Here is a 21,743-nt window from a genome sequence, read left to right on the forward strand (position 1 = left end):
CTGCAATGCAGGATTCCTGCTATAAAAAGGTGTTTCACAGACTTGTAACAAGGTGCCTATTGTTTCAAGTCCATACTTACAAATGCATATTTATAACATGAGTGGAGCAAAAAGAATCAATATGAAATGCATCTGTTGACTACAACCCAGAGGAGATGAATTGCAATTTACAATCGTATTCAAGTACTAAGATGGATAGATATGACTTCAGATTATTTTGAACGATGCATGTAATTGAATCTCACTTTGTAGTTGGAGGTTTACAATTTCAACTTTGTTATATTCCATGTGCAGCCCTCAGCGCCACATGTCATCAAGTGCTATGAATCACCCTCGCAGTCACTCCATCAGCTTATCACAAGGCCCTTCAAGAAGCACATCTTCCTCCAGTATTTCAAGCCTACCAGCACAACCTACCACCAGTCATCAAGAAACATCCTCCACCATGAACAAGAGAGGGCGCTCCATGTTAAACCTCAACACGGTTGCCAGCTCCTCCAGTCCGGCAAGCGGGGGCACGAATGGGTCGAGCGCCACGACGACGAGCCGATCGCAGACCACCTCACCTACTACCGAAGATCTTCCACCCGCGCAGCTCTTCCGAAGTCGATCGCTGAGCCCGTCGTCCCGCACCCCATCGTTCAAAGCACTCCAACTCCCAAAGGGACCGAACGCCGGCCACTCGAGTCGCATTCCTACCCCACCGAGTGGTTCGCCGAAGCGCGTCGCCGCGATCCTGGCAGCCCAGCGATCGTCGTCTGCACACTCCGCTCACCGCAACTGTGGCTCGCCTGCCAATGGTGGGGAGAGTCCTGCTGCCCAGCGCAGGACGTCTCCCACCAAGAAGACGTATGGTGCACAAGGTAAAGCCAACAGCACAGGGTCTAGCAGTGCAAGGAGTAGCCCAAGACAAACTCCATTACAGAAGAAAGGCATCAAACCAGCCAGTAAATATTCAACTGTCTGAGAACGGGAATTGTTGATTATTGACTTTCGTGCAACATGAAGCAATGATAATGATGATAATACTACAACAAATAAGGGTATGGGAATTTTTTGTAATGATGTCAACTGCAATACTCTTTTGATAAAATGAGTATTCTTGAACTGTTTGTCCAGAACATTAGAGCAGCATTCTAATACATGAAAACCTCTGGTGCTATCTCTCTTTAAAGTAATGACTATTTGAAAAAAAAAAGGATAATACTATTGTATAGAATCTTCAAACTTAAGGTGCTATAACCTACTTGAACAAAGAATTTCCATGAAAAATTGCTATGCAAGATGTATTTAAAAAAAATCATTTTTCAACAAAAATGATTCAAGACTTCAAGAGATTTGTGAAGAAAGTACATAAATGAATTAGTTTTTTCCCATTAAAATGAGTTGAAGATGTGGAAGCAAGATTGAAAGAAGGCATATCAGTAAAAAAAAAAACAAGAATTTTATGGATACTGCTATGATCTTGAGGGTAAAAGAATTAATTAGGAACAAGATTGAAAGTATCAATCAAAGAATTGAAATAAAGATTGGATACTATCTTGTAATTAAAGACAATGGAGCAAAATTCAAATACTCTCTTGAAAAAAAGGGGAAAAAAGACAGAAGTATAGAAGCAAGATTCAAAGTATCAATCAAGAAATCAAAATATAGATTGGATACTATCTTGTAATTAAAGTAAATGGAGCAAAATTCAAATACTGTCTTGGAAAAAAGAAAGAAAAAAAGACAGAAGTATAGAAGCAAGATTCAAAGTATCAATCAAGAAATCAAAATATAGATTGGATACTATCTTGTAATAAAAGTAAATGGAGCAAGATTCAAATACTGTCTTGAAAAGAAAAAAGGCAGAAGTATAAAAGCAAGATTCAAAGTATCAATCCAGAAATTGAAATATAGATTGGATACTATCTTGTATTAACTTAAATTTGAGCAAGTTTTGGATTGTCTTGGAAAAAAGGAAAAAGAAAGAAGTAAAGCAAGATTTAAAGTATCAATCAAGAAAATGAAATACAGATTGGATACTATCTTGTATGTTAAATAAGATTTAAATACTTTCTTGGAATAAAAAGAAGAACAAAATTGACATATGTAAAACAAGATTCAAAGTATCAATCAAGAAATTGAAACATAGATTGGATACTATCTTGTATAGTAACTTAAATTTGAGCAAGATTAAAGTTCTGTCTTCGAAAAATAGGAAAAGAGAAACAAGTAAAGCAAGATTCAAAGTATCAATCAAGAATTAGAATATAGATTGGATACTATCTTGTAACAAAGGCAGAATTTAATCGTTTTTTAGAATGAAAAAGTAATAAGATGATATTATGAAGTTACATGAAGTAGACCAAAGTGAAAATCTGCCAATTAAAAAATGAAGAATATATCAAATCAAGATTCAAAGTATCAATCAAGAAAAAACATGTAAAATTTGATTGGATACAATCTTGAAATTAAGTTGAAAATGGAGGATTGCACTTCAGATTTTGTAAATTACTAAAGAGGAGCATGAAAATGGCAGTCTTGTTCTGAAATAGAATAATTACAGTATGTGAAACGAATGTGTAGTGGTTCCTTGAAGATGTGCTCCAGAATTGGGCTTTAATGCCTAATTATAGTTTAATCATGAAAACCTGAAAATGAAATTCTTGTTGGCTGTTTTGTGAAATATGTAAGAACAGATGATCATGGTTATTCAGAGAATTTACATGTACACACCGGATTTCCATTTATATTGTTTAGCTCCTAAGAAAGGATCACCAGTCATTCGTAAAGTTGCTCATAACTTATGAACAGCTTTATGTTCTTTTAATTAACAATTATGAATAAAATGGAAGATGAAAAAGAAAAATGTTTTAAAATCAAGATGACTGAGGGAAATCACCAAACGTTTATAATAGAAGTCAGAGTTTGAAGAGAGAAATATAATTATTCATGATTTAAGGATGCTGCCATATGTTCTGGACTTTGAATAAGAGTATATGTTCACTGAATCATGCAGCATTTTTCATCAAGGGATAATACTGAAAAGTGTACAAACAAAATATGTATTCTTCACCATAAACTTTCAATTTTAGATTAAAAAATATACCGGTAAGCAGCTGTGACTGGAAAGGATTACTGGTAATAAGGTCACAAAGTGTTCATTTTGTCACCAACAAGGGATGTATATTTTTGTAAGAAAGACGATTTTGTAATTCCATATATTTCAAAAATAAAAGTTGTATAATAGATTGATCTTGAATGTTATTTATGTAGTATTTGCTGGTCATATACAGATTTATTGCATGCACATTTTTGTTATGGTCATCATTCATGACATTTTTATACAATGAGCTCATGAATATGTTTTTTGATCAAACGGAAAGATTAATGAATTGAAAAAGAGTGAAGGATTGCAGAAAGATCACTGTAGTGAGATAATTGATGGATTTGTAAATAAGAAGTTAATGATTTGGTAAAATTTTGGTATTGAATACAAGAGTGTGAATACATTTACTATGTTATGTGTAAGGTTATGTTGTGGTGCAATAGTAACCTAGTTTTTATTTCTTCATGGATAAATAATGTTCATTGGGTAGGAGTTATTTTAACAAAATTTGTTTTCAGCACTTTTTTGGATACAAATCCTCATAAATTCTTATCCTATGAAACACAAACATATTCAATACAAAATATGGAAGATTTATGTCAATTTTTATATCTTACTGAATGTATAAGGAGATGTATATGATATGTTTTTGCAGGCATAAATATATTAGTTTCTTTTTAGCTACAATGTATTTGTCTCAATATACTGCAATGTATTATTTCATGCTTTGTGATTTCATGATGTATAATGTGGAAGCGTGTAGATTTATTAATTTATTGCGTGATAATTTATATATTTGTGTGTTAGTGATTATGAGTGCAAAACGTTGAATATTTTCTTTTTAACCCCAAAGCAGCAACACTTATGCAGTTTTATTGTATATAGTCCGTATATGTTATATTTTCTGTAGATTCAAACAATTAATCATATGATTTACAGAATAGATTGAAGTTCATTATGTGTTTGAAATTTATTGGTATATCAATGTTTTGAATTGTTTTCCCCATGTTTATATGACTGTATTAAAAGATACTAGCGTTACATGTATATCTGAATATTATATGCAAACAGAAAGTTAACATTATTCTGTGTTGCGTAATATATCAAACAAGAAACAATGTCAAAACAAATATTACTTTGTTGGAATAGTAGCAAAACATCAACTCGTACTGGTAAAATACATTGGCATTTTGATATGTTAAATATCTGTTTACTATTTCATTTATTTATATTTCATTCATTTTATCGTTAGTTTATTATATTCAGTGTGCTGCATATTATGTATGTTTATAACGGGTCACTAAAATATTAATATATTTCTTTGAAGCATTATACACTATGTTACAAGAGATATTATTACCTTTCTGTTTTCTGCAATGATGCATGTTATGTATCCACCCCAATATCATTTTGATATGAAGATGAAATAACAAAAAAATGATTACAATATATACCTGCACTGACTACAAGGCCTAAATTTCTTTAGAATCCATGGCCATTGATGTCTATTTTAATTTTTGTCATTTGAGAAAGATAAGTTTGGTATAGAAAAGTGGCCTTGCCCCTACTTTTTTTTTAATTTAAGGCCTATGAATTGTCGAAAGCAAGTTGATTATGTTTAAGAACTCATACCTTTGTCATGATCACTGCCATGTAAAACAACATAAATCTTTCCTCACACATGTTGCGAATTATGTTTTTAGTATTTCAAAGAGTTATAATTGCAGAAAGTTTCTATTTTAAAATTGCCATTTTACTCCTACCAGAATAATATTAATTTTTCCTGATGTGGATTGATTTTTGGAAAAGGAACGGTTTCTTCCCATGTGTGTAATGATGTTGAAAGGGAATAAAAAGTGACAAATTTTGTATACAAAGTAAAGTGCCTGTGATGTTGCAATATTTTGTATAACTGTAGATGTATCAAGTGTTTGATGAGCTAAATGGAAATAGGGCAGAGTTGGGGGGGGGGGGGGGAGAAAGGAAGACAGAAGGGGGGGGGGTAAAGTGAATGTATATATATGTGAAAGAGAGATAGAGAAAGAAGGGAGGGTGAGGAATAGAACAGAGGGAGAGAGAGAGGAGGATAAAAAGGACAAAGAGAGAGTGAGAGATGGAAAGCAAAAGTGAAGGGGTGAAGAGAATGTGTGTGCACATGAGCGAGAAAGAGAGGGGGGACAGCCTGGGGTGACGGGCGATTTTGTCCTCGTGACAGCCCAAATCGCCCCTAAATTCACCCAAACGCATGCTTTGGGACAACCATTCTTGATAGAGTCGCCCTGAGATCCGTCACAAAAAATAAGACTATTTAGAAAACCATTATCCTGACTGGCAGAATGACATTTGCTTTGCCTTTTACTGAATAATTGCTTGTTACCCCTAAAAAAAAATTTTGCATTCAAATTCATAAATGACAAGGACCTACATGTATTTTTTAGGTGTCAGAAAAATAATGAATGTCTTTTTCATTCGTGCAATGGACAAAATACTTCAATTCAGTGAAAGATGAAATGAGTGAACCATTCAACTTGGCTACGCTTTGTTGAATGGATCATTTCATCTTTCACCTCGTGAAGAATTCTGTCCATTGCACGAATGAAAAAAACATTCATTATTTGTATAATATATGGGGGAGCTGCTTGCATACGACGTAACCAATCAATATTTTTGAAATTTCATAATTCACTTATTCTTTTATGAATTTTCATCAAACTTTCACCAACATTTTTCTCTGATTTTTCTGCTTTTAATAGGACCAACTTGGTGTCAGGGTGAATTTCCACTTTTAATGGAGAAACTGACACATAGAGAAATGGAAAAAGTAAATTTACGAAAAATGATAAACTCTTTTACAATCCATCTGACCTGTACATTATTTCATATGTACAACTTGAAAATTCCTTTTGGTTCCACATGACACCGTATAAACCTCAAAATTCACAGAATAATGTCTATACCAAACTTGTATTTATTTCTTTATCTCACAAAGATTTCTTGATATCTTTCTTCCTTTACAACATATCTCATTTACATGCACAATGATTCCTTTCATTTTTTTCTTTCTTTTTTTCTTCATTTTTTAATACAAAAACATACACATTAACTACTGAACTTAATCTCTAGATTAATCTCTAGATTGCAAAGAGAGAGAGAGAAAGAAAGGCTTTGATCACTTTTTAATACAAACAGACATTAACTACTAATCTATAGATTGCAGAGAGAGAGAGAGAGCTAGGGGGATAATGAAAAACATGATTAACTAGAAATATCACTTAAAATACCATGATACTTAACATCATCCTTCACCTAAAAGAAATCTACGTAATTTGTGAACTTTGATTTTAAAGAATATTGTTTATTCCTCAAGTTTCAAAGACTTTGCATCTCACCTTTCCCCATAGAACTTCCATCAACTTAGTTATTATGCATACAGTATCTGCACTACAATTTACCTAAATGTATAAATTGTTGATCACCCCTCAAAAAGCTATTTCAAAATCATGCAAATAATCATGTCACTGATTAATGTTCACATGTTATTTAAGTAGAACATGGTTTAGACTCACATCTTTACCATCACAAGCATGATACCACACATGTATGTTTCTTACAACGAATTTGGTGATGAAACCATAAACTACATGTATCTAAAAAAATATGTCACTTAATATGAAATCACCATTGCTTACAATACATGTGAAAACAAAATCAAGATTGTGAAAAAAAAAGGACAGACACAAAATTGTGAACGTTACCTGTATGCTATAAGGCAACAGCTTCCAGTTGATACACTGACATCCAAAATGTCTTTAAATATTGTAGTTTCCTAACTGATGTTGCTTTCATTCACTGATCCAATAGACCAGTTCGTAGTTACTTCATGGACAATTTTGTCCAAATGACCTTTCATTTATTTCATTGATAGGCAGATTTCAAAGCAAGATATTATGTATGCATGCCTTACATAGCAAGATGAAGAAATTGAATAGACCAGATAACTAGAATAGCACACCAATGAACACTACATGAAAGTATTTGTTGCATTTCTACTTTGGATGCATATTAGAGCATGCTGTACAATGTACTTGGCAAACTGTGAAATACCAGTCGTTCGTGGACGCATTGTTGAACTTTGTGGATGTAAATGAAAAACACAATTCAAAAGAATATATGAATAATTAAAGAAATCAAAGTTGGTGCTTATCTCAATAAATTTTAAACCACCATTTCACTTTAATACCAATGACCTTCCTCTGATCATGCGAAGAATGGAACTACAAACTGGCTTATTAGAGCTTAAGTTCAGTTATCACTTCAGTAGCTTCTAAAATCAGCTAATAACTTGTCATTGAAAGGAAGTTCAATGAAACAGAGCCCAATGATGAAAATGTCAGACAACTCAGAAACTGAACTTGGGTCCCGTTTTATACAAAAATTAGTGTCTAATTTCTATAGCAAATTTACTATCAGCCAATCAGATTGAAGGATTTCAGTAGCTTTTAACTGTTACTGCAATTTCGCTATCATAACAAGTTTTATGAAACGGGTCCCAGAAATGACTTTTCACTGAATGAATATGAAAATGGACCTTGATTGTACCAAAACCTAAAATCATAAGTACATATTGAATTACAATTCTGAATGAATCAGACCGACATCCCTGATAGTTAAGTAGGTTTCACAAGCATATATGATACCACACATATGTTTCCAAAATAACATTATCTTGTAGTGTATTATGTATGTATGACAGGATGAACCCTATGCAGATATACATGCACACAGTAGAAAGGTAACATATTAAAGGGGAATGAAACCTTTGGATCAAGTAGGCTTGTGTCAAAACAGAAAAATCAAAGAATAAGGAGGAAGAAGTTTGAGAAAAATCGGACAAAATAATGAGAAAGTTATAAGCATTTGAATATTGCAATCACTAATGCCATGGAGATCCTCCCATTGGCAATGCGAGAAGGATGTGTGATGTCACATGTGAACAACTTTCCCTTTGATGGACTATAAAATACCCCCAAAATGTCTCTTTTAGCTTTTTCTTATGGTGATACAAACTCTTTATCCATGATGTATTCTTTGAAAATCTGTATTACATGCCCTCCTATAGAAAGAATACATGATCTACTGATAGATGTGATAAAAGAGGCAGTTTAAGTGAAATATATACTAAAGTAATGGGGTGAGTTGTTCACAAGTGGCATCACACATCTTTGTCGCATTGCCAATGTGAGGATCTCCATAGCATTAGTGATCGCAATATTCAAATGCTCATAATTTTCTCATTATTTGTCTGATTTTTCTTAAACTTTTGTTGATCTGTTTCTTTGATTTTTCTGTTTTCACACAAGCTATCTTGTTCCAAAGGTTTCATTCTCCTTTACAGAAATGAAGGTTCAATCTGATGGTGACAAGACATTTGCTCCGGCGACAATTACTCGGAGCTTTATTTTAATCTAAGGTTAGGGTTGTAATAGGGTTTTATGTTAGGTTCATGGTTAGGTTTGGGATAGGGTATAGTGCTAAATCCAGAGTTGAAGTTGGACATTCCATTAATGTGTGGAATTAATTTACAGCGGAGCAATTGTCGCCGGAGCGAATGTCATGCAACCCAATCGGATACCCATTACTCTTGTTTAAAGGCTACATCATATAATATCATAAAATATTGCCAAGAAAGTGTTGAGGTATTGAAATACCAAACAAGCTGTAAGCATTCTAAATTTTCAAATTGAATTTGTGACCACCTGAAAAAAAAATGTTGGATAGAGGCAATGTCATGAGATGCCAGTATGTGACCTTTAGGTCCCCCCCCAAAAAAAAAAAAATTAACATATTTAACACAATGTGTTTGAACACATAAACGACATAGCTACAACATACATGTAAATTAGTATACTGTACATGTACACACAATATACTGGTAAGTAACTGGTAAGTTAGAAACGAAAGCTTAACAAAAATTCACATTGAGTAGCATGCATGTCATTGAGGTTATTAGTCGAGAATTATTGGTAGACAAATATTCCATCCGAAATACAGAGAAAAGCAAATGAAAATGATATGAGAGGAACATCGAATACCACAACACATTTGGGCACACTCTACACAAAGAATTTCTATAGGTTTCTCAAATATATGCACCCCCCAAAAAAAAAGATTTACCAGAGGTGAGTTGCATTAATAATCTCTGTAATGTACAACAGTACAATATGAAAAAAAAAAGAAAAATAAGAAAACATGACATGGTACATGTATACTAAATTGCACTTCGAAAATGTATATTGTTTTCTGAAAAACTCAAGTTGTGTTTGAAGAAGGTACGTAATATTTTTTTGTTTTGTGAAAATATCTTGAAATACTATGTTCAGTCTAGTAAAAGGTAGCATAGTCTATACAAGATTTAGTATAGAGACCTGTAAACCCTGCGTAGCCAGAATGTCAATGCAATGCCTATTCAGGCGGTATGTATATATTCAATTATAAGGCATATAACCACGATGCTATTTGTGTACCTCATAATGACACATAAAAAATCTCAACATGTACACGAAAGCTCCAATGTTAAATGGGTTACACTGTGACCACATGTACAGTGACCAACTCGATACACATGCAAAGACTAAATGAATCTACTTCTTCTTCTTGCGAGACTTTTTCATGCCCTTGTTACGGCCTCCTCCTCCTTGCTGCCCATGGCTGTGACCACCACCACCTCCTCCTCCTCCACCACCTCCTCCTCCTCCTCCACCACCACCTCCTCCTCCACCCCCGTTGCCATGGTGACTGTGTCCATGGTGACCTTGTTGATTGGCTGAATTCTGGAATTGACGGAAAGCCCCGGATCCAAATATATCATCAAACACACCTTCGCATCTAAGCATACAGAGGAAAGAATGAAGATATAATCATTAAATGGGTAAATTTACTTGCTATATTTTTCTTTATCGTCTCTATTTTATCAATCATCTAACGTTACAAATCATCAGCATTTGGTTTGCTAAAACATTCATCAGTATACTGCAAGATCATCCCAATTATAATAAGTACAATTATATCCTCCATCATTGACAGTACTACCAAAATATACACCATCACCACCACCAAAATAACCACAAGTACCACATATCATCACCACCACCACCACCATCACCAAAATTACCATTACCACAATCACTACCAACTCCACCACTACCACTATTATGACAACCTCAGTCTCATCTCACCATCAACATCACTTTCAACACCAACAACACCATCACTACCACTACCCTCCCCATTACCACAAACCCCACCTCTTTGTCACCATTACTTTCAACACCACCATCACCATCATCACCACCACCAGAATTATCATCACCATGTTCACACCACAATCTTTATCCCCAACCTCAATTACTGCTTTCAAAATAACTAAATCCACCACCATCATTATCCTCATCAACACAATGGCAACAAGTACCATCACCACAACCACAACCACAATCAACACCATCATCACCTCCACCTTTTACAGGTACATCACTGCGATTACCATCATCAATACCATTGCAACCACCACCATCACTACCACCCCCACCATAGTAATCAAGACCAAACTATCATTCATTAATCATTCATTAGGCACCAATATTCAGAGCTGAATGATATGTGTTGCATAAACTAAAACAACAATTAATTTCATCTTTATTCACTCATTTGAAAAGGTACCATGGAAATATCACTACCACTAACAACTTCACCATCATCACATCACCACCATCAAATTAATAAAACAAATAATAATCATGAACATTCACAATCATCCACCATCAAAACAACCATCAATTATCACAACCATGATCTGCATCTTCATCATCTCTATCCCTATCAGTATTACCCCGCCGACTGGTGTTGTCTTTGTCGATTTCCTTGACTGCCTCTCATGACTTTACATAGCAGACGGCATGAGTTAGCCTCCACCCAATCAAGATTCTGACATGCTGCCCACTCTGTCACATCGTATACAGTCTGATCATCACATAGAAACACATAGATCTTGAATCCCAGGCTTGCTGTTTCCTTCCAAAGATCCCCCTATGGTCACATAAAGAGATATAATAATATTAATAACAATAATAGTGTCCTATTTTATCAAGAGTAGCCACTTCAGTTCCAAAAACTGTTCTCCCAGCTTAACATGATAATGTTATTATTACCCCAGGCTTAGCACAGCAACGTTGATCAGGCGCTCGAGCATTCGAGGAGTTTCTTCCTACCAGGTACCCATTCACCTCACCTGGGTTGAGTGCAGCACAATATGGATAAATTTCTTTCTGAAGGAAAACACGCCATGGCTGGGAATCGAACCCATGCCCCTCGGATTGAAAGACGAGTCTTAACCACGACACCACGACGTCCCAACTATCACAAAATTATTGTATCATTAGTAGATGGTGAACAAATATGTATGGCCGCCATAGGAGGTAGTTGGTACTCTGGTTCCCGAAGTGACGCTGGAATGCAACTATTTTCCTGAGGGGGTTAGCCCTGAAGGAAAATGATTGCATTTGCGTTACTAAGGGTACCATAGTTTCACCAAACCTCCGATCAAAGGACAGATATATTTGATATACATCTATCATTGGCATAGAATAAGGCAGACCAATCTTTACTTAATTTGATAATGGGGGCATTGTGGTCTAGTGGTTATGAATCCTGTCTTTCAATCTGAGGGACGTGGGTAAGATTCCCAGCCATGGTATGTTTTCCTTCAGCAAGAAATTTATCCTCTTTGTGCTGCAATCAACCCAGGTGAAGTGAATGGGTACCCTGTAGGAAGAATATCCTCGAATATGCCAGAGCGCCTGTAAGCAGCACGGCTATAGCCAGAGTAATAATAATAATATCAACATTGTAATGCACAGTTGAGAATAAACACATAGAAATTGCGCAATATAAATGTACAATTATTATTATTATAAAGGGGACTGATCACTGTTATCAAATATAAACTCAACATCCCAGAGTTTGTTTGAATCCGTCATCAAGCCATAGATAGTTTTTGTGCGACTGACAACTCAGAAATTATTACCAGCTTTTGACGTCATATTTCAGGATTCACTGCATTTTTGCCCAAATTCATCATGACGTAGCTTGGAACTATTTTTGGTCACATGATGGAGTTTACACCAATCACCTGTTCAGATTTTTTTTTATGGATATAATTTGCCATAGCCCTGGCATGATTGAACATTTGACAAAGTAGTTTGTGTTTATATTTATTGGGAAAGAGTTTGGGATTGGAATGGATTTGGTGGGGCAGTGTGGTGTATATAACGACAAGCTTAAAGGAAACCAAAACCTAAGAAGACAAGCAATCTTATTGGAAAGAGTAAAACAAGAGGAACAATAATAGGCAAGTTATGGACGTTTAAAAAGTCTTGTTGTACATTCTATGGGGATCCTCAAATTGGCAAACATGCTTCAAAATGGCTGATTTTGTGGACAACCCTCCATTTGTTTTGTTAACAAATTTTCAGATTTCCCCCTTTATTTTACATATTTCACATCATCTCCTCCTGACCTTGACATATGTGGTGTTAATTAAATTTTCCCATCACATATGTTATGCTCATACTGAGGCAATACGCAATTTTAAAGATAATAGGGAAAATCTGAAAACTTGTGAACAAAACAAATGGAGGGTTGTCCACAAAATCAGCCATTTTGAAGCATGTTTGCCAATTTGAGGATCCGCATCTAGAAAGTACAACAAGACTTTTTAAACAGCCATAACTTGCCTATTTCATAACCGATTTTGATGAAACTTTTTTTTGAATTGTTCCTCTTATTTTACTCTTTCCAATAAGATTGCTTCTCTTCTAGGTTTTGGTTTCCTTTAATGGCAAGGATGGTACTACAGTGTGACAGGGAGTCACCCCTGTGATTTTTCAAGTTTTGAACAAAGGGGGATAGAGGGGGGGGGGAGGGTGATGAAGAAAATGGAAGAAGTAAGAAGAGTACAATAAGAGGTTTATGTTGAGTATATCTATCATACCACTACCATTAATTTGAGAGAAATAAATGTCACCTTTTGACTCGTTAAGAATGACCCCTGGCAAACAGTACATGAACCGGCATGTGCATATAGAAATAAAATAATTTTTACTGGACATCAAGAATCATTTATTCAGTGAATCCACTTACATCTTTGACGGGATGTCTAGAATTATGAGTAGCACAGTATCTTGCTGCATGGATTGGTAGATCAGTTTCATAACGTTTATGAGATCCTTTACATATGGCACATGGCATTATATTCTGCATCTGAAACAAAACAAAAACACACCCTAATATGTTATAAACCCCATTTACACATGGGCCGGTTTCATCGATTCTGCCTCGGGCCAGCGTCAAACCGTCTCCAAAAACTAAAGAAAGTGTGTTTATACATAGCAGAAAGGTCGGGGCTTGACGCCGCCTTGAAGGTGGCTTGGCAACCCCCTGTTTACACATACGGTACGGCAGCCATCGGCAGGGCCACTAGAAAGCGCGTGATACAGAGGCCAACACAAGACAGCTAGATCAACTTTTGCGCAAGACAATGATCATGTCACTCCCGAAAACAGACCTTAGTCCACTTTGTGTTTACACATACAAGAAGGTGGCTTCACCCCACCTCAAAGGCGACCTCCACCACCTCCAGAGATGGACCGAATGTGCGTTTACATTTACGTTCAAGGTGGCGTGAGGCCGGCCTCAAGTTGCCTTCACTCATATGTGTAAATGGGGTCATAGATTCAAATCAAATGATAACCAAAAACTCAAGAAATGTTTTACATAATTATAATTTACTACTGTTATCAATTGTAAGTCAATGTTCAGTCCTAAAATCAGTAAAGGTCTTGAAATAGAGTATTGGTATACTTCTTATAGCAGAATGCACAAATTTATTTATTATCAAAACTGATAAATGTCAAATGTCATTTGAATTGTGTAAATGATTTCAAATAAGTTTCTTGCAATGTCTCCTAGGCTTAGCAAAATACAAATAAATTATTAAAGGCAGGATTTGACTATTGATACATCGGTCAGTTGTCCTCTTGGCAATATCACAAAATACAACATGAATCTACTGGACTTAGAATAATCCTCCAATACATCATCATATAAACACCATAATCACCATAATCACCATATAAATGATAGTGATAAAAAGAGACTGAATGAAAGAATTACAGTGTGCACAGACAACTCATTAGAAAATAAGTGCTGTTATTATAATTTTCTTATAAAACTTATATTCTTCTCCAGTTTTTAATTGGTTGCTTGAATAATTGATAAAAAGATGATTGATTCCTTACCTCTGACATTTTCTTGAATAAATCGTTGACCTGTTGAAAAGTAAAATAAGTAAAGGATGGGGATATATTTTTTTTTTACACAGAAATATGGTGCAATATAAATGCAGTGGATCCTCCTCCTCCTCACCACCATCATCATCAAAACACTGACCTGCTTCCCTAATAGTGTATGTACATTCTCCACAATATATCTCATCAAATGATCTTGATGTGATCATATACTCCTATCACATAGACTGGGTTACCATTTTCCTGTTTTGCCTACTCCATTAATATCAGAAAGGTCAACGTCTCCCAAGCAGAAATTTACCAACATAAACAATCAAAACAATGTGAGCACCTTTAACAAGATTTTTGAATAGACAACTATTTATTATACATTTTTCACCTTTTATATGTATTCTTTTCACAGAAAAGATCAAATCGAGTCTTCTCATATTGCAAATTTTTAAAACTTCTGGTATTTCCTGTAAATTCATTTGATACAGATTCCACTAGATATTGTGGATTCTGAATACACTACAACTATTAACCCATTGCCTACTAGAACCAGGCAGTCCTGTACAAAGCTAATGGGAATTACAAAATAAAGTACCCAACAGTAAAATACTCCGAATGATCACTTACCTTATCTTCAAAATGCTCCTTATAATTAAGCTCCATGTCATATTCACCTCTTTTAGTCTAAGCAAAATAAAGATTACATCATGAAAAGTGATTTGAGAATAAGAATATTTCAATAAATCAAAGATTAAGTTTTGGTACTAATATTTCTTGTTGATAAATAGGTGCAGGGCGAATGAGCATTTATTCATTAATTCTAAACAAAATGTATGACAAATTAAAAGAGGGCATATTGCTGAATGCAATTGCTGTATTATACTGTTTCACACTAGTAAAAAATGTCTCCATTATAACCACCATAATCATCATGGCCTTCATCTTCAACATTGTCACCATCATCCTCATCCTTATCATCTCCATTTTCATTACTCAAATTATGAACTTTTTTATTATTTCAAAAATATACCCTTGTTTTCTAAATGTATTATGAGCTTGAGTCTCTTATATTTTTTCCCAAGCAATCAGCCTATGATGACAATCCTACTCCTGCTAATTGTAAATGTTATAATTTGGAAGTAGATCATTTTGTTTGGAACATTTTTTTAAATACACTTTATTTATGATTCATGCCAAAAACAGTATTCAATTGATTTTTGTTATTTCATGAAAAATCTATTACATAAATAATATAAATCCAGAAGAAAACAATCAATCAAATCACATCGAATAAAATTAAAGCATACCTATCTCGTACCATAACATAAGGGAAAAAGATACAGTATTTTTCTAATCATTTTATTTCATAGTATATTTCAATATAATCTTACCTCATCACTTAGTATTGCATAGGCTTTTTGTAAAATCTGGAAGGCCTCATTGGCTTGAGGCTGATCAGTCTGTTATGAATAAAAATAAATGAAGTCCAAGCTTTATAATTGTGTTTATATTAAAGGAGAATGAAACCCTTGAAACCAGCTGAATCCATATCAAAGAGAAAAATCAAAGAAACATATTGTTGAAAGTTTGAGGAAGATTGAATGAATAATAAGAAAGTTATGAGCATTTGAATATTGAGATCACTAATGCCATGTAGATCCTCCAATTGGCAATGCGACCAAGATCTGTGATGTCACACACGTACAACTCCCTCATTACTTTAGTACTTATTTCACTTATATTCTCACTTTTATAGAGTCTATCACAAGATGAGGTGTTCTCTTTATGAGAGGACAAGTACAGAGGTTTCACTACAACATTATATCATTGATGAATCGTTTGTCATATGATTAGAATGATCAAAAAGAGATGTTTTGGGGTATATTTTCAGTGTCCAAAAGGGGAGAGTTGTTCATCTGTGACATCATAGATCTTGGTCGCATTGCCAATGGGAGGATCTCCATAGCATTAGTGATCTCGACATTCAAATGCTCATAACTCTTCTATTGCTTGTCCTATTTTACTCAAACTTTTGTTGATCTTATTCTTTGATTTTTCTGCTTTCACAAAAGCTAACTTGCTCCAAGAGTTTCATTCTCCTTTAAGGAATGTGTGTGCTTGAGTTTTAACAGACGTGTATCAATCAGATATGATTATTTATGTCTGGGACAAACATTTAACGCCACCATCAGAAAGACATGACCGGGTGGGTGTTTCATAAAGCCGTTCGTAAGTTAAGAACGACTGGTGATCCTTTCTTGTAGTAAATGGTATATTGAATTGGCGATGGTTTAGCAAATAAGAAGGGTTCACTAGTCGTTCTTAAAGTCGCTCTTAACTTACGAATAGCTTTATGAAACGGCCCCCAGGGCTCAAACCTCTGCATCAATTTGTAACTTACCCAATGTAGCTTGGATTACAGGCGCAAAAAACAGCATTCAGGAATAACTTGATATAGATGATTTAAATGGCAAATTCCTCAACTTTAAACAGCTTATGGATAAACAGTCTCTAAACTGTATTAAAAGGCAACACATTTTCAACTGAACACAAAAGATATTGTACACATCTTCATTCATTTGTTCACCTATATAACAAACACATTAAAATATATATATATATATATATATATATATATATATATATATATATATATATTGTAAAGAAATGGATGAAGAGAACAGTGTATACAGTGTATCGAAGCAATAGTATCTGTATCGAAGCAATAGCTTTGATCCAGCTGAGGCATGGCGGCTTGTCATTGTTCAAAACCCACCTTCACCCAACAAAGGAAATTATAATTGGCATGGTGTCGAAAATCTGTCTATCTGACGGTCAGTCGGATCTGGGTCGCCCTAGCCACTAACCCGTCTCTGTGGTCTAGTGGTTAAGGCACCGGCGTTCAAAGCTGGGGGCCCGGGTTCGATTCCCGGCAGAGACATTTTTTCGGCATCACCAATTTTTCCAAAGGGTAGATAGCTCTGTGGAACCTTGACTTAAGCTACGCCTACCTTTGTTCTCTTCATCCATTTCTTTACAATATTTAAATAAAAAAGAGTTGCCAAAAGCTGTTGTACATGTATAACTTTACACACACACATATATATATATATATATATATTTTACCAATGGAAGAGAGAGAATAATATGATTTTAGATAGTGAGCAAGTAAATCCTTTTTTCTGTATTTTGTTATACTTTACAATATTAACAGGGTCAAATAGGATTCCTGTAATTTGTCAAATTGGAGCTGCGCCAGTAAGATCCCCCAAAAACCTTAATTCAACAGTGACAAGACATATACTCCTGCAACACTTGATCCAGTCTTAATATCTAATAGGGTTAGAATTAGGATTGTAATAGAGTTTTTGGTTCAGAATAATGTAAAGATAAGTAGTAGGGTTTATTTAGTTTTGGAGGTCAGGTTTTATATTTGACTTAACATGCAGATTTTCGATCAAAGCATTTGTCGACAGAGCAAATGTTGCCAGAGCAATTGTAATGGAACCTTATAAACATCACTCCTCCCAAAGTGTAGATATTCAATAGATTTTTTTAATATCTTACTACTTACTTTATCAGGATGAACAAGCATACACTGCTTGCGGTAGAATCTCTTGATATCTTCTTCTGAACTATCCTCCGCTACTCCTACTACCTCATAATAACTACCAGGATCACAGCTAAGGAGACGACGAATCGCTGCTTGCTCTGAGGAAAGTCAAGAAATACAAAACAGCAGCGTTAAAATAACATCAAAATGAAATAACAAGAAAATGTTAGGGGTAGAATCTTCTTCTGTACTATCCTCCGCAACTACTACCTCATAATAACTACCAGGATCACAGCTAAGGATACGACGAATCGCTGCTTGCTCTGAGGAAAGTCAAGAAACACAAAACAGCAGCATTAAAATTACATCAAAATGATATAACAAGAAAATGTTAGGGGTAGAATCTTCTTCTGAACTATCCTCGCTACTACTACCTCATCACAGGATCACAGCTAAGGATACGACGAATCGCTGCTTGCTCTGAGGAAAAGTCAAGAAATACAAAACAGCAGCGTTAAAATCACATCAAAATGAAATAACATAAAATGTTAGGGGTAGAATTTCTTAGTATCTTCTTTTGAACTATCCTCCGCTTCTCCTACCTCATAATAACTACCAGGATCACAGCTAAGGATATGACGAATCGCTGCTTGCTCTGGAGAAAAGTCAAGAAATACAAATCAGCATCAAAATGAAACAGAAAATGTTAGGGGTAGAATTTCTGAGTATCTTCTTCTGAACTATCCTCCGCTACTACTACCTTATAATAACTACCAGGATCACAGCTAAGGATACGATAAATCGCTGCTTGCGCTGGAGGAAAGTCAATTAATGCAAAACAGTAGCATTAACATTTATAAAATTTAAATGAAACAACATAAACCGCTAGAGGAAGAACTACTTTGATACCTTCTGGAGGTAGAATCCTCTACAACTCCTACTACATAAAGGCAACTATGACTACTAGAACACAGCTAAGGATGTAGTGAACAGATGCTTACTCTAAGTCAATAATTAGAACAATATTCAGCATGAGCTTGAGAGGTTTCCATAGAGGCTTCTCCTCATGGGACCTACAAGAATCAGCATGCCTAGTGACCTGAAATTACACTAATCACTTTGCTGATACTTGATAACCATTATATCAATATTTTAAGGAATAGGGGCTTATACTTTCAAAATGATCTTTAAAAAACTCAAAATATTAACTTTGGTCAAGTTTTTGATAATGATATTACAATATAGTCAAAATTCATGGACCCTAAATGACCTTTGACCTGGATCATGTGACCTGCAACTCATGCCAGCTGATCAGTGTCACTTGATTACCCTTGTTATTTTTTTTATGATATAGATCCATATATACTTTCTATTAAAGTTATGAAGACATTTCAAAAACTTAATCATGGTTGATGTTAATGACGATGCTGCCATTTTCAGAAAAGTGTTGCCTATAGTTTCACTCTGCTGTACAGTCTAGACAAAAATGATTTCAAAATCTATAATGCTGTTGCTGATAATAAGTCCAATGGCAAAACATACGATAATGAATGACCCAACTCTCCGACAACTTACCAGTGATGGGAAGGTCTACATTCTGAGTGAGTTTCTTTCGTGGTTTCTTTGCTCTGGCTCCTTGCTCCTGCTGTCGACCACTACCCCAGAACCCCTGGGAGGACGATGACGACGATGCTCCTGTATGGCTCCAGCTCCCTGCACCTCCTCCTGTATGGCTCCTGCTCCCTGTACCTGCTCCCGTTTCTCTCTGCTGGCCGGAGCCAAAGAACCAGCCCCCATTGTTGCTGGATTCTCTCTGATGAGAGTTGAAGAAATCATCATCAGCTTTAGAGGGTCTCTCCCTGTACCAATACCACAGGTCCCATCCCCGGTGGTATGCAAACTTGCAAGCGTCTCTCAAGCTAGAAAAAAAAATAGCGGAAAGAGATAAGGAGATATTTTTGTACTATACAGGGTTCCCAAGGAGCTATGTTGGGAGGACTAACAAGAAAATCCTCTGCATCAAATCATGATCAATGATTGATTTTATTGTGTCATGCAAAGATTTACTATTGTTATATCCTTGGTGTTGACATCATGTGGGAACACTTTATACTGGTAACTCTTTAATTTTATAGATATAGACCACTGTCAATATAGCCGACATTTTGGCAGGAGTATTACTTTTTGCCAATATGGAGGGTAAAAAAATATCAAAATTTCTTCTTCGTTATATTGCCATTGCTGCATATGAAAGCAAAATAGAAAAAAGGTGAAAATAACAAATGCGATTATCAATGAGTGAATATCATAAAAGTATATGTATTCAATGTGCAATGTGCTATTTCATTAAAGGACATCATTGACTCTCTCATCTGCATGTCACACCCTTGTTCATATAGCTATTTTGTGAAAAATAAGCAAAACTTGAAAATGGCATAACTTTCTTATTTTACATCCGATTTTGATGAAATTTTCGGCGTTAAACTTGTTGGATTTTTCTCTATTGATTCAAACCAACACTTTTCTGGAGTGGACTTGACCTTAAAGCTAGAACACATTATACAAATCATCTCCATCACTGTGCATACTGTCTGGCTGAAAATATGGATTTTAATTTAACGATCTGTATTATATGTTGACAGACATTTATTTGACCTGGGGATGGCCTGGATTGTCTGATATGAAGGTATCCAACAGGCGAACAATGGAACTCAGTGATACTTGGAATAACAGCTGTTATTTTCACTAGTTCCATATGGGAACCCCTCCAAAATCAATATTTTCTTTATAGCCCAAACCAGATACATGTATGTCAAAAATGCAAACTGATGCAGCTAAAACAAATGTACACAATCATGCAAAATGCTGATAGACTGGTAGAATGGTTTATGCTCGCTGGATATTCTTGTATTTTTCTTGCTATGAACTGATTTATAAAGCTTTCTAAATCAATAGAATTTTTCCAGCCTTGATAAAATTGAGTCTGGATACTTGTTCATTCAGGCAATCCTGAGCTAAGCTTTTACCTTGTCAAAGGAAGAAATTTGCCCACATTGTGCTGCACTCAACCCAGGTGAAGTGAATGGGTACCCGGTAGGAAGAAATTCCTTGAATGCTTCAGTGCCTATATGGCAGCACAGCTAAAGCTGGTGTAATAATAGTAGCTCTTTGTATCCTCAGGCATAACGCGCTTAAATCCAGCTATTATTACTACCACTTTTATACCAGTCTTCATTAAACAATCTGGCCCGTATTCTGAAGTCAGGTTTAATTAGACCATGGTCTAACTCTGTGCTAAAATTATGGGAAGCCTAATGTTTCAAAATTTTGTTTATAGTGAATGCTTCTCATGTTAACTGTGCTCTTCACTAATTATTTAATGGTGAAGACAATATACATTGAACCTCTACTGTTAAAGATTTATGTAACAACTGGCTTTCCATAGTTAAACCACAACTTAAAACCAGAGTTTAAATTAAAGCCGACTTCAGAATACGGGCCTCTATTATTATTCCAAATTATCTGATTACTTACAATGCTAACAGGAATGATAATATGACAAGGCAGAGGAGAACAGTAAAGAGAACAAACCAAGCAACTCCATTGCAAAGTTTCTTGCCAAGTATAAACCACCATTCTGTGGAATAAAACAAAATGAAAAAATTAGTTCAATATTTATTTAAAAATCATTTTACAAATTCAAAATAGAAGGGTCATTAATGAGATGCACATCAGGGTCTCGCGC

The 21,743-nt window shown here is 35.2% G+C and overlaps 2 protein-coding genes across 3 annotated transcripts in view; one reads left to right on the forward strand and one right to left on the reverse strand.

Annotated features, from left to right (window-relative positions):
- Nucleotides 1-4,973, forward strand: part of LOC129270989 (KN motif and ankyrin repeat domain-containing protein 1-like) — a 28,429-nt gene extending 23,456 nt beyond the window's left edge. Inside the window, exon 12 of the mRNA XM_054908334.2 lies at nucleotides 295-4,973. Within this exon, the coding sequence (XP_054764309.2) occupies nucleotides 295-967 (673 nt within the window). The 3' untranslated portion in view covers nucleotides 968-4,973. The remainder of the gene's footprint in view (nucleotides 1-294) is intronic.
- A 4,278-nt stretch (nucleotides 4,974-9,251) lies between these two features.
- The window catches only part of LOC129270990 (titin homolog), a 40,665-nt gene continuing 28,173 nt past the window's right edge, over nucleotides 9,252-21,743 (reverse strand). For both annotated transcript variants that reach the window (XM_064107008.1, XM_064107007.1), the window contains exons 4-13: nucleotides 21,533-21,635; nucleotides 19,574-19,917; nucleotides 18,020-18,156; nucleotides 15,837-15,905; nucleotides 15,073-15,129; nucleotides 14,446-14,475; nucleotides 13,289-13,408; nucleotides 10,980-11,176; nucleotides 9,855-9,976; nucleotides 9,252-9,815 (exon numbers count right to left, since the gene is read on the reverse strand). In XM_064107008.1, the coding sequence (XP_063963078.1) occupies nucleotides 9,733-9,815; nucleotides 9,855-9,976; nucleotides 10,980-11,176; nucleotides 13,289-13,408; nucleotides 14,446-14,475; nucleotides 15,073-15,129; nucleotides 15,837-15,905; nucleotides 18,020-18,156; nucleotides 19,574-19,917; nucleotides 21,533-21,635 (1,262 nt within the window). In that variant the 3' untranslated portion in view covers nucleotides 9,252-9,732. The remainder of the gene's footprint in view (nucleotides 9,816-9,854; nucleotides 9,977-10,979; nucleotides 11,177-13,288; nucleotides 13,409-14,445; nucleotides 14,476-15,072; nucleotides 15,130-15,836; nucleotides 15,906-18,019; nucleotides 18,157-19,573; nucleotides 19,918-21,532; nucleotides 21,636-21,743) is intronic.

This window comes from Lytechinus pictus, chromosome 11 (assembly GCF_037042905.1).
Source record: "Lytechinus pictus isolate F3 Inbred chromosome 11, Lp3.0, whole genome shotgun sequence".
Classification (NCBI taxonomy): domain Eukaryota; kingdom Metazoa; phylum Echinodermata; class Echinoidea; order Temnopleuroida; family Toxopneustidae; genus Lytechinus; species Lytechinus pictus.